Source organism: Pleurodeles waltl, chromosome 9 (genome assembly GCF_031143425.1).
Source record: "Pleurodeles waltl isolate 20211129_DDA chromosome 9, aPleWal1.hap1.20221129, whole genome shotgun sequence".
NCBI classification, from domain to species: Eukaryota; Metazoa; Chordata; class Amphibia; order Caudata; family Salamandridae; genus Pleurodeles; species Pleurodeles waltl.
This window is the reverse complement of record NC_090448.1, coordinates 331522616-331547468: the sequence shown is the minus strand read 5'-3', so window position 1 is coordinate 331547468 and position 24853 is coordinate 331522616. Positions and strand designations below refer to the sequence as shown.

Genomic DNA, 24853 nt, shown 5'->3' with positions numbered 1-24853 from the left:
ACATAGGCTTCAATGGAGAGAAGGGGGTGCCCCGGTTCCAGTCTGCCAGCAGGTAAGTACCCGTGTCTTCGGAGGGCAGACCAGGGGGGTTTTGTAGGGCACCGGGGGGGGGATACCAGTCCACACAGAAAGTACAACCTCAGCAGCGTGGGGGCGGCCGGGTGCAGTGTGCAAACAAGCGTCGGGTTCTCTGTAGGTTTCAATGGGAGACCAAGGGGTCTCTTCAGCGGTGCAGGCAGGCAAGGGGGGGGCTCCTCGGGGTAGCCACCACCTGGGCAAGGGAGAGAGCCTCCTGGGGATCACTCCTGCACAGAAGTTCCGATCCTTCAGGTGCTGGGGGCTGCGGGTGCAGGGTCTTTTCCAGCTGTCGGGAAATTAAAGTTAAGGCAGTCGCGGTCAGGGGGAGCGTCGGGATTCCCTCTGCAGGCGTCGCTGTGGGGGCTCAGGGGGGACAACTTTGGTTACTCACGGTCTTGGAGTCGCCGGAGGGTCCTCCCTGAGGTGTTGGTTCTCCACTAGTCGATTCGGGGTCGCCGGGTGCAGTGTTGCAAGTCTCACGCTTCACCTGCTAACCAGGACCCCAGTGCGCTTTCCCTAAAACAAAGTATAAAATCTAATTGTATACAATTGGCACACACGTAAGTACCTCTGTAAGTCCCTAGAAAATGGCACCCCTGATAGCTGGGCCATGTGTACTAAAGAGGGTCCCTAGGAGCTACAGAATGTATTGTGCCACCCTAAGGGACCTGCATACAAATTACATGCAGCCTGCCATTTCAGACTGTGTGCCATAGTGCAACCCATAGGTGAAAACATGACCCAGCACACTTGCTGTGTGCCATGACAAAATCATTGCATATAATGTAAGTAAACCCTAATGCAGGCCTTAGAGCCCTAAGGCAGAGTGCCTTATTGTAGTGAAGTGTCCTCTTTCTTGGCATGGTTCCCCCCATTTTCTGCCTGTTCGTGTTTGACTGTGTTTCCTGGGGTCCTGCTAACCAGGACCCCAGTGATTATGCTCTCTCTTCTAAATTTGTTTGCTACTAACCTTTTCTTCCCGCAATTGCCATACTGGTCCCTAGTATATGGTACCTAGGTACCCAGGGCATTGTGTTTCCAGGGGATCCCTATGGGCTGCAGCAGTTATTCTGCCACCCACAGGGAGCCCATGCAAAGGGGTCTGTAGGCCCGCCATTGCAGCCTGCGTGAAACCAAGTCACTATAAGTCACCCCTATGGTAAGCCCTCTCAGCCCAGAGGGCATGGTGCAGGTACCTGTGTGTGAGTGCAACCTTGCACTAGCAGAGTTGCCCCCACAAACTCCAGATCCATTTTCCTGGACTTTGTGAGTGCGGGATGTCATTTTACGTGTGTACTGGACATAGGTCACTACCTATGTCCAGCTACATATTGGTAACTCCGAACCTGGGCATGTTTGGTATCAAACATGTCAGAATCATACCCCAATACTGTTTTCCAGTATTGGAAGTATGATTCCATGCACTTTGGGGGCTCCTTAGAGGGCCCACAGCATTTCTACCACCAGTCTTACAGGGTTTTCTGGTCAGCCAAGCTGCTGCCACCCCTCAGAGGTTTCTGCCCTCCTGCTGCTTGATCTCATCAAGCCCAGGAAGGCAGAACAAAGGACTTCCTTTGGGAGAAGGAGGCAACCTCTCTCCCTTTGGAAATAGGTGCGACTGGCTTGGGAGGGGTAGCCTCCCCAAGCCACTGGTTTGTTTTGAAGGGCAGATTTGGTGCCCTCCGTGCATAAACCAGTTCACACCGGTTGAAGGACCCCCAGTCCCTGCTCTGGTGTGAAATTGGACAATGAAGAGGGGAGCAACCACTCTCCTGTTCATCACCACCCCAGCGGTGGTGCCTAGAGCTCCCCTGGAGGGTCCCTTGGTTCTGCCATCTTGTTTCCAAGGTTGGCAGGGAACTGTGGGAGCATCGGAGTGGCCAGGCCAGGCAGGTGACATCACAGCCCCCGCCTGATAGGTGCTTACCTGTTTAGGAGACCAATCCCCCTTTCAGGGCTATGTAGGGACTCTTTCTTGGGTGAGTCCTCAGATTCAGCATGCAAGATTCCAGCAGGACTCCTCTGCAACCATCACTTCAACTGCTGGCCTACGGAACTGCGACTAGAACCTCTAGGACCTGACAAGCTGCTTTCAAGAAGAAATGACTCTTCTGTGACAATGGTTCCAGGGCTCCTGCCAGCTTTGCAACACTTTCCTCGCTGTACATCCTCAGAAGACTGCAACTCTTCAGCCTGCACAAGAAGAAGGAATCTCCCTTGGTGTGAAGAAATCACTCCCATGCAACGCAGGCACCTATGACAAGCGACGACCGGCTGCATGGATCCCCTCTCCTGCTGAGCTACGTGGATCCTACATCATGGCTTGTGGTCCGTAGTAGTCCTCTTGGTCCTCTTTGACAGTTTCCAACTTTGGTGGAGGTAAGCTTTTACCTTTCCATGCAGGACAGTACTCCATCCTGCAAAGCCCAGCCTCCTGTGTAGTTGTCCTGGGGCGTGGGATCCTCTTTTGTAGTGCTGCGTGGGCCTCTTCTGCAAATCCTGTGTCCTCGTCCTGTGGGACTCCTGTGGGTGCTGCCTCTGCTCCTGTGGTCTCTCTGCGATACAGAGAGTCCCCTGTGACTCCCCCGTTCCTGGGTTTAGTCCTCATGGGCCTTGCTGGTCCCTGGCAGTACCTCTTTTCCACTAATCGAGAGTTTGCCTTTGTCAAGGTTTGTTGGTGGAAATCCTGCACCGACACCAGTCTGCAATCTTCCTTCAGGCGTGGGACATCATCTACATTTACCAGAAACTCTTCACCGGCTCCAGGGCTGCAGTGCTAACCTGTTCATCACCGTGGACTAACTCCTGCTTCCACAGCTGGGTGGGTACTACCTCCTAGACTCCACTTTGACTCTTGGACTTGGTCCCCTCTCTCCACAGGTCTTCTTTCTTCAGGAATTCACCCCTGGTTTTCTTGCAGTCTTCTCTGGGTGTCTTTTTCTTCTTGTCCTCCTTTCAAGTGATTTGTTGGGGAAAAACAGTGTTTTACTCTTGCATTTCTGGTCACTGGGAGTACAGTGTTACTTACCTTTGTAGTTTTCCCCAGCTCTCCTCTACACATTTTACTTACCTGGGGGGTGCCTTGTTCGCATTCAATTTTTTTGTATATGGTTTGGGCTCCCACTAGTGTAACTATTGGTTATTGCTATTTGCACTGTTTTCCAACCTTTTCTATGCCTGTTCTGAGAACTAGTGTATATATTTAGTGTATTGCTCACCTCCTAAGGGTGGGTCACCTGTCTATTTTGTGGCAATTTATGCCAAAAATAAAGTACCTTTATTTTTGTACAACAGAGTGTTTTCTTTCATGTGTCTAAGTGCTGTGTGGCTACAGTGGTATTGCATGGACTTTGCATGTCTCCTAGATAAGCCATGGCTGTTCATCCACAGCTACCTATAGAGAGCTTGGCTTTTAGACACTGCCTACACTTTACTAAGAGGGGGTACCTGGAATAAGGTGTAAGTAACATAGGTACCCACCACATACCAGGCCAGCTTCCTACATTGGTGGTGCAGCGGTGGGGATAAGCACTTCCAATTGCCTTACCACTCTGTCACTTGGTACTTTCCACAGGAATGACCACTTACTAGCTTGGGATATATACATACATCTAGTGTCAGGACAGTCTCTAGGGTTTCGGTAAGAGAGGGGTCCAGGCATAGCCCTTGCTCCAATCTTCTTTAAGAGACTAGAAATTAGGGAGGTTAGGCACATCCTACATCACTCTAACATGTCTTCAGTACCTAGTACATCTCAGAACATGGGTTCTCATTATGAGGACCTTATCTTTCAGGAACTGAGGGAAGTGTGTAAGAGCAGGAAACTGAAGACAGGGAGGAACCCTAATAAGAGTCTGCTCTTAGGACTTCTCCTCCAGAGATGACCAGGAGCAAGCTGGTAGCCAGGAGGAGAGGGAAGAGGTACTAGACCCTAAACCCCCAGTGTTAGATGGGATCTGGACACTGAGGAGGGTCCCTCAGAGGTTCACAGGGTCTCCAGTAAACACCCTAGTGCAGCTGGGAGCTCTACAGGTAGTGCCAAAGGTGGCTACGTTAGTAGGCACCCCTTTGTTCCCAGGGGACTAGTTCAGAGAGTTACCAAACCTAGGGGCAGATCCCCATACTGCCACTCATTCCACTTCTGTATCAGAGGGGACAAACTGCTCAACTCCAGATTACTCCTTAGATAGGGCACTTAGAAAACAGAGGCTGGAGGAGGCCAAGCTGAGGCTACAGCAGCAACAGCAAGCCCTAGACAGGGAGGCCCTGGCAGTGGAGAAAGAGGCATGGATTCGGGGTTGCATCCCATGGTGGCAGCAACTTTGATTTCAGGGAACATAGGGTCAGGGAGGACTCTTGATTCTAAAAACCATAGCAAAGTTGTTACTCCCGAGAAGGTGGGGGTGACATCCATAAGTGGTTCTCTGCTCTGGAAAGGGCTTGCAAAGTTCAGAGGGTCCCCCAGAGACAGTGGGCTGCTATCCTTTGTCTCTCCCTTCTCTGACGAGTGTAGGGACAGGCTTCTTACTGTTGGAGAGGAAGATGCTGACAACTACACAATTTTAAAGTCTGCTCTGTTAGATGGATTTGGTCGTACCACTGAACACTACGGAATTAAGTTCACGGAGACCAGGAAAGAGTCCTCCCAAGAGTGGGTTGATTTTGTGGACTGCTCTGTGAAGGCCTTGGAGGGCTGGCTACATGGTAGCAAAGTTAGTGATTATGAGGGCTTGTATAATCTGATTTTAAGAGTGCATATACTGAACTGTGCGTCTGATGTTTTGCACCAGTACTTGGTCAGATCTAACCTCTCCTCAAGAATTGAGAAAGAAAACAGACAAGTGGGTCGGAACAAGGGTGAGCAGAAAGGCTCACACGGGGGGTGACTAAGGACAAGAAAAAGGAAGCAGGCAAGTCTCAGGACAAGGGTGGGGACACAACTAAAGTCTTCAACAGACCCACATAATTCCTCTGGGAGTGGGTCTAAATCCTCTCCCTCTTCCCACATCAAAAAGCCTTGGTGCTATGTCTATAGGAACAAGGTCCAAAGGCCAGGAGACAGTTCCTGCCCTAAGAAAAGCACCAAACCACCCACCACGCCAACCCCAACCTCTACCACTAGTGTGCCCCTAGTAACAACAGTAGTGGTGGGTCAGGCAGTAATAGCAATTCTGAGTGTGTAGCTGGGCTCACTTTAGGATGTGTGGTGGATGCTGGCTTAGTTAGGGAAACTACTGAGGCGGATTTAGTCTCAGATGGGGGCACTGATTTTGCCACCCTTGCTGCCTGTCCCTTAATATGGGTAAGTACAGGCAGCTGCCCTTAAATAATGGTTTTCAGGCAGAGGCCTACAGGGACACAGGTGCCAGTGTCAGTATGGTGACTGAAAAACTGGTGTACTCTGAGGAACACCTACTTGGTCATCAGTACCAAGTGACAGACACCCACAACACTGTATACCACACCATGGCAGTTGTTGATTTCAGCGAGGGTGGTTGTGCAGGGGGGGGGGGGGGGGGTTATTGGGCCAAAGAAAGTTGTAGTTTCCACAGACTTCCTGTACAGTGTCTCTTGGGGAATAACTTGGAGACTTCAGCCTGTGCTCCTAGAGGCCAGAAACAATGCCTGCTACTGATTAAGGTGTTATCTTCTCCGGCAGGATGGCTAGTGAATCTGCATACCAATGCCTGGGACTTCAAAGTCGCTGCCGCCTCCGGTATGCCACCACAGGTACATTCAGACCTGGGAAATGCCACCCCCTGCTTTGAGGCCCATTTGGCACCAGAACGGGTGGGAAATTAGCTATGCAGGCAGGTGCGTTGCACTACCAGGCTAGACATTCCTAAGGTGGGCTGCCTGATGTGCTCCATGAAGGAAGAGTTCCATCATCTTATTTTTGGTGGAACTAGGAACTCTGGGACAGGGTCATGGTCATTAAGGGTGTATATTTGCCACAAGGGTAAGCAGCCCTTTGCCTACTACCACATACTCCCCTAAATGGAGTCTTTAGGTGGCGTCCTGACACCAGCAGCTCAGTTCAACTGACTAAAGAAGAAGGGCAAAGAAGAGCCAACCAACGCTGTGGACTAGCTGAGGACTTTGACACCAAAACCTGTCTACCTGCCCCAGTCCAGACAATTGTAAAGGCCTAACTCGTTCTGCAGCTGTGTATCCTCCAATAGCCTTAGAAGCCTGCCAGCACTTTGCCAACCAGCAAGCATCTACCTCTGGGTGGAGGAGCCACTTCTCTGCAGCAACTGACACCAACCATGATTGTGCAGTTCTGTTGTGCTGACCATCGAGGGAGCATTTCGCCATGAGGAATAACTGTTCAGAAGGGCAGCCCTGATGACTGATCTTGTCTTCCAGACTCCGAGCCTGCCGGCAGCCTCCTTCCACCAATACCCAGAGCACCACCACCAGCTGCAAGCACCAAGGCTTGTTTGTGTTCAGCCGGGACACCATTGCTGCAAAAACTTACCTGCAAGTCAAGGGACTTCAACAGAGACCAGCTCCATGTCAGAATTTGTTCTGCTGTGTTTCCTTACCCTCTTCTACAGGTACCCAAAGAACCTTGAGAGCATCCAACTCGCCAACCCACTGGACAAAACACCTATGCACCTGTATCCCCCAAGCCTGGGGCCACTGAAACCGATGGAGTCTCTGCAGAGCTGAGACCCTCAAGGACCGAACCCCACCTTGGGTTCAACTGGACTGGTCACCCAGTCCCCACCTGCTGTCCTTTTCGGGTACTGCTCCCACTTACTTCAACGTGTAGTGTTGGAGGATACCACTGCCAATGGCACGTCTACATCTGGAAACACCAGGGAAGGTAACTTTAAACTGCTGGTAGTTCTAGATACTTTGGAGCAAACTTACCTTAAGTCCGGAAGACCAGTCCTGTAATTCAATTGCAAGTGATCCTGCGCAGTATAGGTTTTCTCCATAGGATTAATATTGCAGCAGCCTTAGATTTGACAGCTGTATCTTCTGCATTTCTTAAAATCGCTAACTCGAAAAGTACTTATCTGTTTTTGTAGATCTTGGTGCCTAAATTAATATATAATTCTGTACTATTTTTCTAAAATTGGTCTTAAGTTTCTTCTTGAGTGTGTGTCTTATTTATTGACTCTGTATGTTAAACAATTGCTTAGCACTACCCTCTGATAAGCCTAAACTGCTTGCCCACACTGACAAAAGAAGAGCATTCAGGATTATTACTTTAAACTCTGTCAGCCAATATGGGTCACCTGTACTATCTGCAAAGTGTACCCCTACATGGTATACCGCATAGTCAGCTTCCTACATACTCCAGGAGTAAAAGTGGTCCCTAGCAAACAAGGGGAGTAAGTCTGGAAGGCTCAGTGCACCAATAGCTCCAAACATGTCAGGCTTCAACCTACACACTAACTAGTTTGTCCTTACTGCCAAAAGGCAAATCATTGACTGTGACAAGCGGACTCTCCCAGTAACAGAGCTGCATGTCAGCCATCCCCAGTCCGCCTGAAAAAGACAAATTTATCAAAATACATTTGGTTGTTTTCAGGCCCATAGGAAGTTATGGACTAGAGTGCATACTGTGGTGAAGAAACTTGACGGGACTTCATGTGAGTAATTGTGTTGTATACGGAGGGTCCTTTGAAGTCTGAGCATTTTGAACAATGCTGTTTGGCCCAGGATAGCGAAGGGAAGGACTGCCCAAAGCTTGCAGGTCTCTTCAAATCTTTTCCCAGGTATTCCAAACCTTCCTGTTAGAACTGCAGCTTAGGTTGCCATCCAATAGCTAGAGGTCTACACCACACTACAGCAATAACCGACTTTTGGGAACTCAACATCAGCCCTGACCATAGAAGTCAGTCTAACATTCTTAACTCTGTCAATCTCCAATTCTTTACATTGTTTAACTCTCTCCGATCTAGAACCTTTACACTTTCCTGCAGCTTATTTCCTCGCCTGCTTCCTCCTAACCAATCAGATCTTAAAGACAGCTATTGCTCCATTTTGGAGAAAATAATTCCACTAACAGGTCTCCATCATTTTCCTCCCTGGTGTTCCCTCCTTTGTTACGTTAAGCTAATGGTTTTGTAAAGTGCAACAACTAACTCAGAAAGGGGTGTCCTGGTACTAATGCTACTACTGTAGTGGAAGATGAGATCAAAAAAATCGCGTTTTTATGAGTTTCTTAGAAGTTAGAACATTCTGGCAATAATGAATATGGGTTAGCAACATATCCCAAAGGCGCAGAGGCAAACAGGAGAAAGGACGACCACCATTCCGAGTCCTCCTTTCTGCTCTCCAATGGCATCTAGAACTTTAATACAGCCTTCAAGCAAAATAGAAGTGCTATCCATGTAAGCAACTAAATATAACATAACACAGATTTGTGCATGTCAGCATATGTGTTTGGTTTAGAGCATTGGTACCTGCCTGTCTATGGCATCTTTCTAATAGACTCCAGTTATTTTTAACCCTGTCAGGCCCCAATTCATTACAATGTTTACTACACCTGATGTTTATCTCCTACGCTCACCTGGTCCCCTCGGCCCTTCTGCACTTAATACTCCACCTCTGCTTCCTCCTTGCAACCTGATACCTATGGTTTGCAAGCACTCAGTTTTGTGGAAGATCATGCTTTCAACTCTGTCACCTTTAGCTCTTTGATAGGGGCTGAAACCAGCCTAGAGAACTAACTATGTAACCAACATAACATCTTTTGATATGCATGAGTGGGGGAACTGCATGTCAGGTGAGCAAGGAGTACTGGTGCCTGTAATTCTATGTGCATGGGTCCCCGCTTGGCAGCTGCTCTTTGTGTTTAGGTAGCTGTAGGTGAATTGACCTGTATGCATAAATGCCCGTAGGTATTTAGCTCAACATTTTTTGCATGTAATCATCATCTATATTATGTGTGACTACACTGGGTCTTCATTTGTAAATGCACTGCACAAAAGTCAAACCTTTTGCCTTTGCCAATGTGTGTGCATGTTTTATACTGGCATTATCTTAACTGCTCTGAAGTGACCACACAGAAACATGCTGCCCTATGGAATTTACCCCCACCTGAAAACATGCAACGTGGCCTAACTTACTGAACTGTTCGGATAGTACAGTTACAATAAGCTGACAAATAATTATGCAGTCTGCTTCGGCAATGCAACAAACAGCCAGCTCCCACTACAAACTTTTATTTATGTCCTGCAAAATAATGGTATTTGTTGCCACTACAGCAGAAACTGCCACATTGTAAATACTTACTGCATTTCTGGATTTTGCAGTATTCACGCTGCACGCTGGGGTCTGTCGTGTAACACCATGGACGTTCTGAGTGGTCTGGATTCCGGCAGTAATTATCATCAAGATTTTTATCCGGATATCTACCAAGTCAAAAAATAAACATTTTTTAAACATGTTTTATTACACATGAAAATATATAATTTCCACCACACAATGATCACTACTCCTCAGCTAGCTCTTCAGATCTTCACAATGGCATATTTCAAGCTCTTTCCAAATAAGGTGGAAATAGTTATTGACTTAGAAAAACTAATTTCCTCTTTTGGATATTTCCAAAACATATTTCAGTCATTTTCAAACAACTTAAATTAAACTACAAAAAAATAATGGTAGTATTCTTTTGATACTATCAGAGAGTATATTTTGCCAATGGAAGCTAAAGTAAGCATCAGATGGTTTGAGACACTTAAGGATTGACAGGACTATTCACGACCTACTGAAATCAGATATTACCAATATTAATAAAGATTGAGGGGGTCATTATGATCCCCGGCAGTGCAGACTGCCATGCCGGCAGTGAGGGCAAAGACCGCCACCGGCATGCCAGTTTGAGCCGCAATATTATGGACACAGTGAGGGCTGCCTATGGCAGCCCTCCTCCACCGCCAGGCAGCCTGACGGTGGAGGGAATCATTTTCGGATAGTGATCCCTTCGGGCAGTGCATGGGCCCCGTGCAGTGTCTCATCGCGCAGATTACTGCCCGATTGACGGGCAGTGATCTGCACGACGGGTGCAGCTGCACCCGCAGCACACCAACATTGGTGGCAGCTCCATTTGGAGCCACTGTCAATTTTACAGCCCAGCGGGGAAAAGATTATGCGGCGGGCAGGGGGTAGCCAGCCCGGAACTCGGCGGTTACGTAATGAGGGCCTGAGTCTGGTTGGATGCAAGTGTGGGGTGGGTGGAGGGGGAATGCCTAAAACAATCCCTTTGGGCAGAAGTTATTTTTTTTTTTATTATTTTATTTATAATTTTAAAACATACACCTCATACAACAAAATAATTGCTGCATCTTCATATATAGTACAAAGATTCATCAGACGATATGTCAGGGCAGGTAAAAGGCACATATGGTAGAATTCATACATTGTAAAATAAATAGTAATGTTTAATAACAGTGCATTTGTATCGTAAGTGCAGGTCTTAGGCAGAACAGTCTGCACCCGAAGCAAGTTAAGCACAGTGAGGAGTTGCAGGGGCAGCTGCAGCTGCAGCAACAGGAGAAGAGAACAGTAACTACGTCAACAAATACAGCTGAAAAGGCTCCCAAATGTCTTTAGGTCTGCTATCAGAGCAAAGCATAGAATAGTACAGCGTTGATTGCTCTTGACAAAAAGCCACATCCTGCACCCACTCTCGGATAATGGGAATCCTCCAGCGGCCCGAAGCACAAACCACCCTGCGCTTGGTAAGCAAGAAGGTCAAGGCAAGGTGTTTATGATGATCTGGCATTTCCGTCGGGAGTCATCGAAGCACCCAGTCCTGGTGAAGGGCAGAGCGGAATATGCAAAATGTCAGAAAGGGTACCGAAATCTGCAGTCCACTAGGCAAATATAAAGGGGCAAGACCAGGCTAGATGTATGAAGTCAAAGCCACTACCATGACATCTAGCACAGTCATCCTTGGCTTGCAATTTGTATTGGTGCGATTTCACTTGGGTGTAATGTGCCTGGTGAAGAAACCTAAAGTTTTTAGGACGCAGCCTAGCAACCCACACTGAGACTGCACAAAGGTATAGAAGCGAGACAGCAGGTGCTGGGTAGTAGGCGCAGTCAAGAGAAAGGTGACGGTGGTACATTCTGCCAGGAACACTTGAAATTCTGAATGGCATTACCGGAGCCACGCATGGATGCCGCAGAAGGTCAAGAGCTCTAGTGAGTCTAGCAGCTCATCTCGCACTGGCAGTCAATCTTTCACAGGAGTGCCCACCAGGGAAAAGTTTGCCCATTTCCAGCGCAACCAGCGCCTTACCCTCCGATCGGCTACCCAGTCTTGCAGGATACCACGGAGGAGAGATTGGATAAGCAATTGTTTCAGAGTACAGGGTTTAGAGGTCAAGCTTAGTCTGTGAGCAATCCCAGGCCTGCTGTGCACACATCCATGTCAATGTCCACCCGGAACTGCTGCAATGCGTGCCCAAGCAAGGTCGGGGAAGGGTGCAGTTGACCATGCTCGGGCACAAGGTGGGCTAAGTGGGGGTGAGAGACAACAGTAAGCAATGGAACCCTGCGCACAATAATAATAAATCTCAAAACTGAGGGCAGCAAAGCCACTACAATCATAAGGTCTCCCAACTATGCTTGAATGTTCAAATTGTGGAAGAAATGACAGGGTGGAGGGAGGGGTATATTCAGAAAAATATAAAGCAGTTGAAGGAGGAAAACCATTTTCATGAGAAAGACATACCCCATCAGTTAAAGGGGCAGTTTAATCCATCCGGGAATCTGCTCTTACAGTTTGGACAGTGCAACACCAAAATTAAAGTATAACTGCTGGCTTGCTAGTACTGACCTGAATCCCCAAATATTTGAGGAGTCATGGTACTTAAACCTTATACCAGGTCCAGGTATCCCCTCTCTTAGTGAAGTGTAGGCAGTGTCTAGAAGCCAGGCTCTCTAGAAGTAGCTGGGGATGAGCAGCCAAGGCTTATCAGGGAGACATTCAAAGCTCATGCAATACAGCTGTAGTCACACAGCACTTACACACATGAAAGAAAGAAAACACTCAGTTGTACAAAAACAAAAAGGTACTTTATTTTTGGCACAACCCACCACAAAATAATAGACAGATGACCAGCCCTCAGGAGGTAATTCACTAAACATATACAGTACATCAGAAATAGGCATAGAAAAGGTTAGAAAACAGTGCAAATAGTAATAACCAATAGTGACCCTAGGGGAGCACAAAGCATATACTAAAACAATGGAATGCGAACAAGGTAAGTAAAGTGTGTAGAGTGGAGCTGGGGGTACTAGAAAAGCACAAAGATAAGTAACACAGTACCTCTCTGTAAGGAAATGTCTCCTTGGCATGGTTACCCCCTGACTTTTTGCCTTTGCTGATGCCAACTTGTGATTGAAAGTGTGCTAGGACCCTGCTAACCAGGCCCCCAGCAACTGTGTTCTTTTCCTAAACTGTACCTTTGTTTCCACAATTGGCACAGCCCTGGCACTCAGATAAGTGCCTTGTAACTGGTACCCCTGGTACCAAGGGCCTTGATGCCAGGGAAGGTCTCTAAGGGCTGCAGCTTGTCTTATGCCACCGTGGAGACCCCTCACTCAGCACGTGCACACTGCCTCACAGCTTGTGTGTGCTGGTGGGGAGAAAATGACTAAGTCGCCATGCCAACCTCACACTGCCTGTGGCATAGGTAAGTCACCCCTCTAGCAGGCCTTACAGCCCAAAGGCAGGTTGCACATTACCACAGGTGAGGACATATGTGCTTGAGCACTATGTCCCTACAGTGTCTAAGCAAAACCTTAGACATTGTAAGTGCAGGGTAGCCATAAGAGTATATGGTCTGGGAGTTTGTTAAATACAAACTCCACAGTTCCATAATGGCTACACTGAAATCTGAAAAGTTTGGTATCAAACTTCTCAGCACAATAAATGCACACTGATGCCAGTGTGGAATTTATTGTAAAATGCACCCAGAGGGCATAATAGAAATGCCCCCCGAATACCAATCCAACTTCTAGTGTGGGGCTGACCAGTTTCTGCCAGCCTGTCACCACCAGACGGGTTTCTGGCCACATGGGGTGAGTGCCTTTGTCTGTGGCCAGGAACAAAGCCTGTACTGGGTGGAGGTTCTTCTCAGTCAGGAGAGCAAGCAGAAGCAGTCGTACCCCCACAGGCAACCCACTGGTAGCAGACACAGTAATTTGCAGTGAGGACCAGTCAGCACACCTGGAGAGGAGTCCCACATCGCTGGAGCAGCAGAGGAGAGATTGTCCTTGCAAGGATAAAGTGCTGGAGGCTGGGGCCACTGGGAGCCTGAAGATACCTTAAAGCAGGAGTCAACAATCTTTGCTTGCTGCACGAGTCGCACTGCACAGGGGTACTGTCCTGCAAGGAGGAGTCCATTATCCTCTTTGCTGTTGAAAAGCCCGGGTCTTTAAATGATTGAGTCTGCCTCTGCTCTTCTATGGCAAAATGTGCATGCCTCCTTTTGTTCCTTGCCCTCAGCATCTTCGACATGAAATCTGTAAGGCTTTGCAGTCGTCGCTCTTGTGGTCGAGCAGGAGGCAGAGGTTACACACTTGATCTTTGTCCTTGTGTACAAATGTATGGTGGCACTTTGTGAAAAATTGGAACGGTAACCTCTCCATATCACGTGGAGGGAGGGGCCCTGTCTGTAATCTTCTCCATTACCTCTTCTCGGTGTTCTTCTGTGTTGTTTTGATGAACTTCGTACAAACGTATTTTTCACAGATTGAGAGCCTTCAGCTGTGCTTCCAGACCCAATTGTGGAAAAAAGACCCTGAAGATAGTGGCCACGCGTAGGAGCCTTCGGAAAGGGCACAAGGCCTCAGGAGAGGCAGGATAAGACACCAACCAAATGGTGAAATTGATGCCCCCCCCCCCCAAAAAAAAAAAAAGAAAGAAAAATGAATGAATGACGACTGCTAGTAGGCTGAAGAATTCCAGATCCAGCCACTAAATGGAGGAGTAATGCACAGCATGCGACCCCAGAAAAGATTCACGCTGCAGAACAACGACATAAGCCTTGTAAGGAGTACAGGCACAGCAATTTCATGCAATCAGTTATAAAATGTATTTAGGGCAAAAAAGCACCAAATACAGAGAGTCTGTGTAATCAGCGCCTTCAGCTCCCCAGGCCAGAAGTGTGCAGGGAAAGCAAGTCTTTGTAGTTTCAAGTATCAGGTAATATCTGAAAGGACAGTGCCAGTGTCAGGAGTGGAAGACTGAGTGGTATGGCTACAGCACTTATGTGGTCCTAAAGTGGCCCAGATGCAACGGAGGTCCTCAGCTGGTCATGTGAAGATGGCTGTTTGCCCATTTAATTTGCAGCTGAGGCACAGAGGGTAGAGCACAGCATAGGGCTCATTGTGGTCTCAGAGAAGAGTCGCATTCTCATTAAAGGCTCACCCCGCTTCCTGCACCCAGAGGGTAAAGTCTGGAAAGATTAAAAGCAGAGAGCTGTGGTTACTGAGCTCGCCCTTCTCTCGAGCCAGTCAAAGAACTGCATCACTTTCATGGTAGTTACGAGTTATGGCTACAATACTGTATGGAGGAACACCGGGTACAGGATGCGTGTGGTGGGGGCAGTGAGGTGCAGTGAACAATGAGCATGCTGCACAGCAAAACATCTGGAGAAGGACTCAGCCTCAAACATTTCACTGAGTAGTTTTTCATTTAACAGTTCTATCCGACTCAGTAACTTAGGAAGATGGATCCCAGTGTCAATGAGTAATACCCTCCCTCAGTGTTGCAGAAATGGGCTGCTGGCGAAAGATTATGGTGCACCTAGCATGGGCAGCATAGGACGGGGACTCAATGAGCAGCAAAGTGTCCCAGTTCAGAGCACCTATGCAGGATGCAACTGAGGGAGGCCCATGAGCAAAAGTTAATGTCTTCAAAATTATAGGCTTACCAAACTCCTTGTACTTTATGCCTTATGGTAACCAGCCTTGCCGTTAGCACTGTAAAAGCATATAAAGTTAAATTAACAAGTTTTTACAATATTCCTGTGGCATGGCCATACAAATTTGAAGACTTGTTTACATTGTTGGTGTTACGCTTTACATCGAACTAACAGAGGAAGGGAATCATCCCCTTATAAATAACTTTGGAAATAGCAAAACAAAACATCTCATTTAAAGAAAGCACTTCCTAGTTAAGGGCTCAGTATGACGAATGCTGAAGGGGAAAAAGCTAGGTTATATGTGCTTTTCATAAAAACATACAGGCGGTTTAGAAATTTCCCATCATCAAACATTAAAACTATCTGCATCGCATTTCTGAATGTAATTATCAGTGGTTGGGTTTACTTTAGCCATTCCACCCATCACTTTGATTTTCACAGCAAGATACTCCAAATATGACTGCAGAAGCCAGACATGTGTCCAGTGGCTCACTATCCCAAAGGATATAAGCTGCACCTCACAGAAGAGATCTCTATTGGTGCAGGATCAAGGCTGGTTTATGGCTTGTCCAGATCTGTAATAGAACAGATGAGTCAATATGCAAGGACATGGAATGGTTCTAATCATTTCAAGCATTTCCACTTATGTCTTTTTTGCTGTCCACATCACGCTGGTCCTGAAAATAAATCAAGATGCTGTATACTCTCGCGGAAGAAAGTGTATACAAAGCCAGAGGCTGCTTGGTTAAGATGGAAGCAACGGTGGTGGGTGGGGGGGGAGGGGAGGAAGAGCCTTGATCCATGTGGGCGGTTGGTAACGTCATAACCATGGAACTGTGGCAGAGGTACTAAAAGCAATAAATGTAACCTTTATGCTGTTAAAGTATTCGTCTGATGTTGAGAACCTGGATTTCTTTTTAATTTAATTAAGTTTTGTAAACAAAAACAAAAAAGATACTGTAAAATGGGATTTAGATTCACATTCTGTTATTCATGGTGATCTAAGAATAATATTTTGAAGATGAGATGATCTACATCCCAGAATTCCAAGGTCATCTTGTGTGCCGATTCCTTGTTTGACAGTACAGTTTCCTAGTGACTTGAGAAGAATGAAAAACCCATTGGAAAATAAAACCCTTCTCGTAAGGTGAGGCAGCAAAATAAGGGAACATAACCCCCCAAAAAAAGACAAGCAGCAGAGAAGCAGATGCGTGCATCCAGTCTCATAGATGGGTAAAACAGGAACTGTGTGTGGTGACTGGTAATGCATGAGGAATTGAAAATTGTGAAGTGTCATCCTAAACTGTTCAGCCAGATATAATGTTTCTTTATTGAGTAACGCTCAGGTTATGAGGAAGCCATGTTTTCAATCAGGGGTCTTCAGTTTTTGAGTGCCTGTGAGTAGTACACTTGATGCTCTTGAATACAACTAATTAAAATAAAACTCCACATACCAATGGTTTGAAGAAAGGAAACAGAGCAATAAGCATGATGTCCAGGTAAGAGGGAGCAATCTGGTTACACAATACTGGCCTCTATCCAAATGCATCCACATTTAGGAAGAATGGAGGATTGATATTTTCTTTGAGCAGCATGCTAACACACAAAGCATTTACAGACCCATTCCAAGATCTTAATCAGGTTGGGCAGACAAAATAAGTGTAAACCACAACAGCATTTCTCCATACTTGTCTGGCCGGAAAGGATGCTTATGTGGAGTCTGCAGATCCCAGCGTTGACACTCTCTCCCAGACTCTGTGCGGTCCACGAAACCTCGGTAATCATCGCCGATACACATGTAGCACATGGCTAAGGAAAGAAGATGGTCACAAGTTAGAGTCTGGGTTGAAGGTATATTTGGTCCTTCACATAATATGATTGCATAGACTGATTTGAAATTGCATGCCATCAGCATTTGCTCTTTACCGTTAGGATTGCACTCTAATGATTTCATGTTCTGGGTGCACTTTTCATATGGATCTGAGATTTCTATTGATTGACTCAGTATGACTATGATTTGTTTGGCTGATATATTAATTGCCTAGGCTATAATAGTTCATGTTAATTATTGTGAAATTAAAATCAGTTCAGATAAATATCTTTGTAGTGTGTAGTGATGGGTTTGTCGAAGTGTCGAAGGACATAACTGCTTTTTGTTGAGTGGACTGACTGGCCTGTGTGGATAGATTTCTAGACAGAAGCTGTGCTAATCAGTTACATAACTGTGATGCAAACTTGTGCACACCAGATTGTGGAATGTTTAATTTTATCTAAGGGGTGGGTGGCCAAGATAGCAGATGGATGAGACATGTTCCTGAGATCTGTCCCCGCTGCCATATAACCCGACAGTTGCCCACTAACAGGGGTCCGACCTACCCCTGCTTGAGGACCATCAGCTGAGTGGGACCTGCAGTGTGTGTGCGGGGGCCAGGGGCTCGCGTTTGTGAGATCTCAGGGCCAGCCGCAGTGAGAGCAGACCACAGCCGGCGGCAGATTAATGGTGCAGGAGAGGCCTGGCAGTGGCCAAGCACAGCGGAGAGGGACCCGGAACCCTCCACGCAGCAGACCAACAGGGGCGAGGCCCTACCACACGGAGGTGCAGTGAGGCAGTGTATACTACAGGGGCTCGGAGGGCCAGGCGGGTGCTCTTCTGCCCATCAACCCAAGACCTCTTCAGAGGAGGTGGTAGCGGGCTTGCAGACCACGGCGCTAGAGCTCAGAACTGTGGCTGAGGAGGCTGTAGACCTTGGACGTTAGCCCCCTGGGAAACAGCGCTTTGGCGGAGACCAAGAGGGGCCCGGTGTCAGCCCTTTTTCAATGGCAAAGCGCCTATCGCTACGGCCAGGACTGGTGGGCTGTCCCTGCTGGCTTGCCAAGCTGGGGGTCCCGCTGGAGGGACAGCTGAGGTGAGGTTGGGGCCCTCCCCCCAAAACTGACCCCACAGCTGGGCTCCCCAGGTGGGGTGTGGGTCTGCTAGTGACATCCTGGGTCTGGACAGAAAGACAGCTTACAGAGCTGACATCACCCAACAGCACTATGCAGCTGGGGGGTCTCAGGTCCGGATTTGGGGGCTGGATATTGCACGCGTCATCCCAGCATCACCGACTTGAGAATTCGTCTGGAAATGATGCATGATTGGGGCCTGGTCCCACAGGACTGGCTGGTTCGAGCAGATGAGAACACAGATTGGACTCCCTTGGGCTGCTCTGGGCCCTGCTGACCCCGTGGGAGAAAAGTGCACCTGTACGGAAAGGGCTGGGTGGTCTTTGAAATCAACACCAGCCTGACTATATAGCTGCTGGGGGCGCCACCCAATATCAGGGTCGGGCCAGCTACCTTGGAGTCACAACAGCCCTCGACAGCTTTGCTTTCTGCCAGTCCCAGTGAACAAGGAATCCTCAGCAGCCATGGTCCTGAGGTTTCACACCTCCTTGGTGGACCAGGGCCCCACTGCTGAGACAGCCCCAGGCACTGGGGAGGAGCAGTGAGCATTCCCTTCACCTCTAGCGGAGGGGGTGGTAGTAGCCATGGGCTATGGCTGCCGGATGAGGGAAACTGATTGTATGCTGAAGGACATGCTCGTCAAGTCCACCGGCTCGCACTCAGGAGGTCCATCATTTTCTCTGGGACCAGATGCCATGTCAGAAACCCAGGGGACGGAGGACCCCATTGAATCGCCCGTTCCCAGAGGCCCTCTTTGTTTCCCTCCAGATTCTCAGATAGGACCTCAAGGAGGCCCGCAGTGACAACAGCTTGGGAGACAGTCATAGCTGGAGGACCATGAAACTAGTCGCGATGAAGAGATTGAGCAGTTGCAACAGGCAGTTCTGCGGCTCCAGGATCAGCAGCTGGATTTCCAGGTGCATGCTGAACAAATAGCAGCACAATAACATCCACATCCAAGGCAAAATAATTCTAGACATAACACAGTTGGCTCTAAAATACCAGACTCCGCCCCCCGCAGACATTCTGACATGGGACCATGACTTTCCACTGTGGTACAGATGAGCACAGTGCAGGTGTGTTGGAGTGCTAGTGTGAGACTGCAGTCTTTAGGTTCCCAGAAAGATAAACAGAAGTAAAGAAGACCCAAACAAGCAACTGTAAAAAAAAATTAGGAAGTTGTCTCTGTATATACTATTTCAAAGTAAGAAATAGTGTGCACAGAGTCCAAGGGTTCCCCTTAGAGGTAAGATAGTGGCAACAAGAGATAATTCTAATGCTCTTTTTTGTGGTAGTGTGGTCGAGCAGTAGGCTTATCAGAGGGTAGTGTTAAGCATTTGTTGTACACACACAGGCAATAAATGAGGAACACACACTCAAAGACTTACTCCAGGCCAATGGGCTTTTATATAGAAAAATATATTTTCTTAGTTTATTTTAAGAACCAGAGGTTCAAGATTTACATGTAATGCTTCAAATGAAAGGTATTTCACTCAGGTATTCTAGGAACTTTGAATAATCACAATAGCATGTACAGTTTTGACAAAAATGGCAATAAGCTATTTTAAAAGTGGACACACTGTAAAAATCAACAGTTCCTGGGGGAGGTAAGTAATTGTTAGGTTCACAGGTAAAACATTTACAGGGTTCAAAGTTGGGTCCAAGGTAGCCCACCGTTGGGGGGTTCAAGGCAACCCCAAAAGTTACCACACCAGCAGCTCAGGGCCGGTCAGGTCAGAGGTCAAAGAGGTGCCCAAAACACATAGGCTTCAATGGAGAACAGGGGTGCACCGGTTCCAGTCTGCCAGCAGGTAAGTACCCACGTCCTCGGAGGGCAGAACAGGGGGGTTTTGTAGGGCACTGGAGGGGGTGGGGGGGGTGGAACACAAGCAGGCACAGAAAGTACACCCTCAGCGGGACAGGGGCGGCCAGGTACAGAGTGCAAACAGGCTTCGGGTTTTGTACTGAAAGCAATGGGGAGACCTGGGGGTCTCTTCAACGAAGCAGGAAGGCACAGGGGGGCTCCTCGGGGAGCAACCCCATGGGCTAGGCAGAGGGTCACCTGGGGTCGCTCGTGCACTGGAGTTCGGTTCCTTCCGGTCCTGGGGGCTGCGGGTGCAGTGTTGGTTCCAGGCGTCGGGTCCCTTGTTACAGGCAGTCGCGGTCAGGGGGAGCCTCTGGATTTCCTCTGCAGGCGTCGATGTGGGGGCTCAGCGGGGTCAACTCTGGCTACTCATGGGCTCGCAGTCGCCAGGGAGTCTGCCCTGTAGTGTTGGTTTTCTGCAGGTCGAGCTGGGGGCGTCGGGTGCAGAGTAGAAAGTCTCACGCTTCCGGCGGGAAACGTGAAGTCCTTGAAGTTGTTTCTTTGTTGCACGAAAGTTGCAGATGGTTGAACAGAGCCGCTGTTCACAGGAGTTTCTTGGTCCTTGGGTGCAGGGCAGTCCTCTGAGGCTTCAGAGGTCGCTGGTCCCTGTTGGATGCGTTGCTGTTGCAGTTTTCTTCGAAGTTGGGAGACAGGCCGGTAGGGCTGGGGCCAAAGCAGTTGTGGTCTCAGTCTTTACTGCAGGGCTTCAGGTCAGCAGTCCTTCTTCTTCTTTAGGTTGCAGGAATCTAGTTTCCTAGGTTCTGGGGTGCCCCTAAATACTGAATTTAGGGGGGTGTTTAGGTCTGGGAGGGCAGTAGCCAATGGCTACTGTCCTTGAGGGTGGCTACACCCTCTTTGTGCCTCATCCCTAAACCTATTGGGGGAATCCTCCATTCACAAGATGGAGGATTTCTAAAAGTAAGAGTCACTTCAGCTCAGGAGACCTTAGGGGCTGTCCTGACTGGTGGGTGACTCCTCCTTGTTTTTCTCATTATCTCCTCCAGCCTTGCCGCCAAAAGTGGGGGCAGTGGCTGGAGGGGCGGGCATCTCCACTAGCTGGGATGCCCTGGGGCGCTGTAACAAAAAGGGTGAGCCTTTGAGACTCACCGCCAGGTGTTACAGTTCCTGCAGGGGGAGGTGAGAAGCACCTCCACCCAGTACAGGCTTTGTTTCTGGCCACAGAGTGACAAAGGCACTTTCCCTATGTGGCCAGCAATATGTCTGGTGTGTGGCAGGCTGGCAAAAACTAGTCAGCCCACACTGGAAGTCGGGTATGTTTTCAGGGGGGCATCTCTAAGATGACCTCTGGGTGTATTTTACAATAAATTGTATACTGGCATCAGTGTGCATTTATTGTGCGGAGAAGTTTGATACTAAACCTTCCAGTTTTCAGCGTAGCCATTATGGTGCTGTGGAGTTCGTGTCTGACAGACTCCCAGACCATATACTCATATGGCTACCCTGCACTTACAATGTCTAAGGTTTTGTTTAGACACTGTAGGGGCATAGTGCTCATGCACCTATGCCCTCACCTGTGGTATAGTGCACCCTGCCATAGGGCTGTAAGGCCTGCTAGAGGGGTGACATACCTATGCCACAGGCAGTGTGAGGCTGGCATGGCACTCTGAGGGGAGTGCCATGTCGACTTAGTCATTTTCTCCCCACCAGCACACACAAGCTGTGAAGCAGTGTGCATGTGCTGAGTGAGGGATCCCTAGGGTGGCATAAGACCTAGTGCAGCCCTTAGAGACCTTCCCTGGCATCAGGGCCCTTGGTACCAGGGGTACCAGTTACAAGGAACTTACCTGAGTGCCAGGGTTGTGCCAATTGTGGAGACAAAGGTACAGTTTAGGGAAAGAACACTGGTGCTGGGTCCTGGTTAGCAGGGTCCCAGCCACTTTCAAATCATAACTAAGCATCAGCAAAGGCAAAAAGTCAGGGGGTAACCATGCCAAGGAGGCATTTCCTTACACCGGTCAAAAGCCACCAAGACCAATGCGGAGTCCCCCAGGGATCCTCACTCAGCCCCACCCTCTTAAATATCTACATGGCTCCGCTTTCCAGCATCGTCCAACCCCACTGCCTCAACATGATCTCCTATGCCATCGACACCCAGCTCATACTCTCCCTCATGAGGAACCCCTCAACTGCCAAGAACGACCTCCACACAGGACTTCTCACCATTGCTAATTGGATGACAGCAAGCCACCTCAAATTGAACTCAGGAAAAACCGAGATCATCATCTTCGGACCCAACAAGTCTGCATGGAACGACTCATGGTGGCCGACCACCCTGGGACCACCCTGACACCCATCACCCACGCAGGCAATCTCGGCTTCATACTAGACTCTTCTCTCTCCATGACCCAGCAAGTCAACGCCATATAATCCTCTTGCTTCAACACCCTCGTATGCGCCGCAAGGCCTTCAGGTGGATCCCCATGGAAACCAGAAGAACAGTCACCCACGCCCTCGTCAGCAGCAGACTGGACTACGGCAATGTCCTCTTCGAGGGGACTACGGCCAAGCTCCAAAGAAAACTCCAGCACATCCAGAACACCTCCGCACGTCTCATCCTCAACCTCCCTCGCCATGAGCACATCTCTGCCCACCTCAGAACCCTATACTGGCTACCCATCAACAAAAGGATAGTCTTCAAAATCCTAATCCATGCTCACAAAGCCCTCCACGACACCGGACCGGCCTACCTCAACGATCAACTCAACTTCCACATCCCGACACGCCAGATCCGCTCCGCCGACCTCACCCTCGCACCAGTCCCTCGCATTCAACGCACCACATCCGGCGGCAGATCCTTCTCCCACCTCGCTGCCAAAACCTGGAACTCCCTCCCCACCAACCTACACAAGACCCGGGACCTCCTGTCTTTCAGAAAGCACCTCAAGACATGGCTCTTCAAGCAGTAGCACCCCCCACCCCAGCGCCTTGAGACCCTACCGGGTGAGTAGCACACTCAACAAATGTATTGATTGATTGACTGATGACAAACTCCCAGCCCAAGTACTCAATATGGCCACACTGCACTTACAATGTCTAAGAATGAACTTAGCTGCATGAGTAATATGCCCCTACAGTGTCTATGCCCTCACCTGTGGTATAGTGCACCCTGCCTTAGACTGTAAGGCAGGCTAGGGGGTGACTTTCCTATGCCACAGGCAGTGGGTTGTGGGCATGGCACGCTGAGAGGGATGCCATGAAGTCTTTACCTTTTCCTCCCCACCAGCACACAATCTGCAATGGCAGTGTGCATATGGTTGGCGAGGGGTCCCTTAGGGTGGCACAATATATGCTGCAACCCTTAGGGACCCTCCTTGGTCACAGAGCCCTTGATACGACATGTTCCTTTTACAAGGGACATGTGTGCCAAATGTGGAAACAATGGTACACTTTTGGGAAAGAACACTGGTGCTAGGACCTTGTCAGCAGGATCCCAGCACACAGTCATGTATGTCCTTCTTAAAAGGATAATGTATTAAATTATTTTTTTAAGAATTTTGACACGTGTGGGGGAAGGTCCACATGTCTGGCAGGACGAGTCGCGTTCACCTCAACTCAAAGCTATGCATGACATCCTTCTGTATAAGAAACATGCATTCCAGGTTGACCTTATGTTTTAACTGCTCCAATTATGCAGTATTCCTGGGCAGGAACAGCTGTCATAAGCATGGACTAAGTATTGCAGCGCCAGCAGATACAAACTAGAATGGCTCATGAACGTAAGCGGGTTTATATATATTTTCTCTATTACTGTAAACACTGCTGTCAATATTTATTTTTCAACCAATAAATATATTTCCAAATACAGAAATGCATTCTCGAACATGCTTAACGTTGGTACTACCAGAAGACTATAGTGATTGCTATGATGCTCAAGCACAACATTCGAGCCTGCAAAAAACACTCTGCTTGATATGGAACACCACCAGTCATCAAATGGAAACTGTTGAATCTCTAAAACTGATCACAAAGCCTCATTAAAAATAAAATGGATCACACTGGAGATATGCCCAGTGCATAGGTAAACTTATACCATATGTATTTTTTATGCTTTAATTATGTGGTAAGATCTTTGCAACAGAATGCTAACCCAAGACATCTTGCATAGTTTGTTCGACAGACAGCTAGGCTAAACTGCTTATATCAGACAAAAGAGGACATTCTTACTTACAGCTTGTACAAAGATGACAATTTAAGCCAGTCTTTCTCAGGCCCTGGGAGGCAATTCAGTGCATAGTGAAAGCTTTATAAAATGTAAGCTACTTTGTGAACTTCGTGTTGTGCACCTGATAGCATATGCAAATACTTAATTCTAAAAAGCAATTCACAACTTGTGTTTAACAAACTCAAAGCAGTCTTTAAATGAAATGTTATTAAGGATTCCTTTTATGACCTAAGATTTGTCTGTAAAGATATACCATAACAAACATCTATGCAATGCACACTGTGCACAGAGTCGTCCAGCTATATGTGAGAAAGAATGAGACCACAACACCAAGCTTAACAGCCTGGAGTCTGTTCGAGATCTCACTAAAGCCCAGCTTACAACCATCCTATATTTATTGCCCTGTCATAGGTCAGAAGATGGTCAGCAATATGTCAAAAACGTGTTTCTCTGATGGTGATTTTTTTTTTATTTTATTTTTTTAAACAAAGCAGTTTGCAGTGTATCCATTCTTCTTACCAAACGATTTGCATCTCTCATACTCGGCTTTATACACTCTGTAGTTGCTCTAATGTATTTTGCACACTGTAGTGCACAATACAAGGTGGTTCAAAATGTCTGCAGCACCAAAACCGAGCTGTGCAAAATTGGCAGTCCTCATACTGAGCTGCTCAAAAACTACCACCCCTATACATTTCTGTACACAATTTTCAAAGCAAATGTTGAATGCAATCGGTTGCTGTGCCTGACTCCAACTTTGAATTCCCTAATCGCCAATCTTCAACCCCACTTCAAACACAGGTGAACAGTGCAGTGGCCTGCCACAAGCACTGAAACTCACTTCCACTGCATGACTGACGTCAGTGAGCACTGAAAACGTTCCAC

General features: G+C 48.0%; 1 protein-coding gene across 4 annotated transcripts in view; it reads right to left on the bottom strand.

Annotated features, from left to right (window-relative positions):
- Nucleotides 1-24853, bottom strand: part of MST1 (macrophage stimulating 1) — a 355392-nt gene that overhangs the window by 198819 nt on the left and 131720 nt on the right. For all 4 annotated transcript variants that reach the window (XM_069206862.1, XM_069206864.1, XM_069206865.1 and 1 more), the window contains 2 exons: nucleotides 16667-16787; nucleotides 9334-9452 (listed from right to left, as the gene is read on the bottom strand). In XM_069206862.1, the coding sequence (XP_069062963.1) occupies nucleotides 9334-9452; nucleotides 16667-16787 (240 nt within the window). The remainder of the gene's footprint in view (nucleotides 1-9333; nucleotides 9453-16666; nucleotides 16788-24853) is intronic.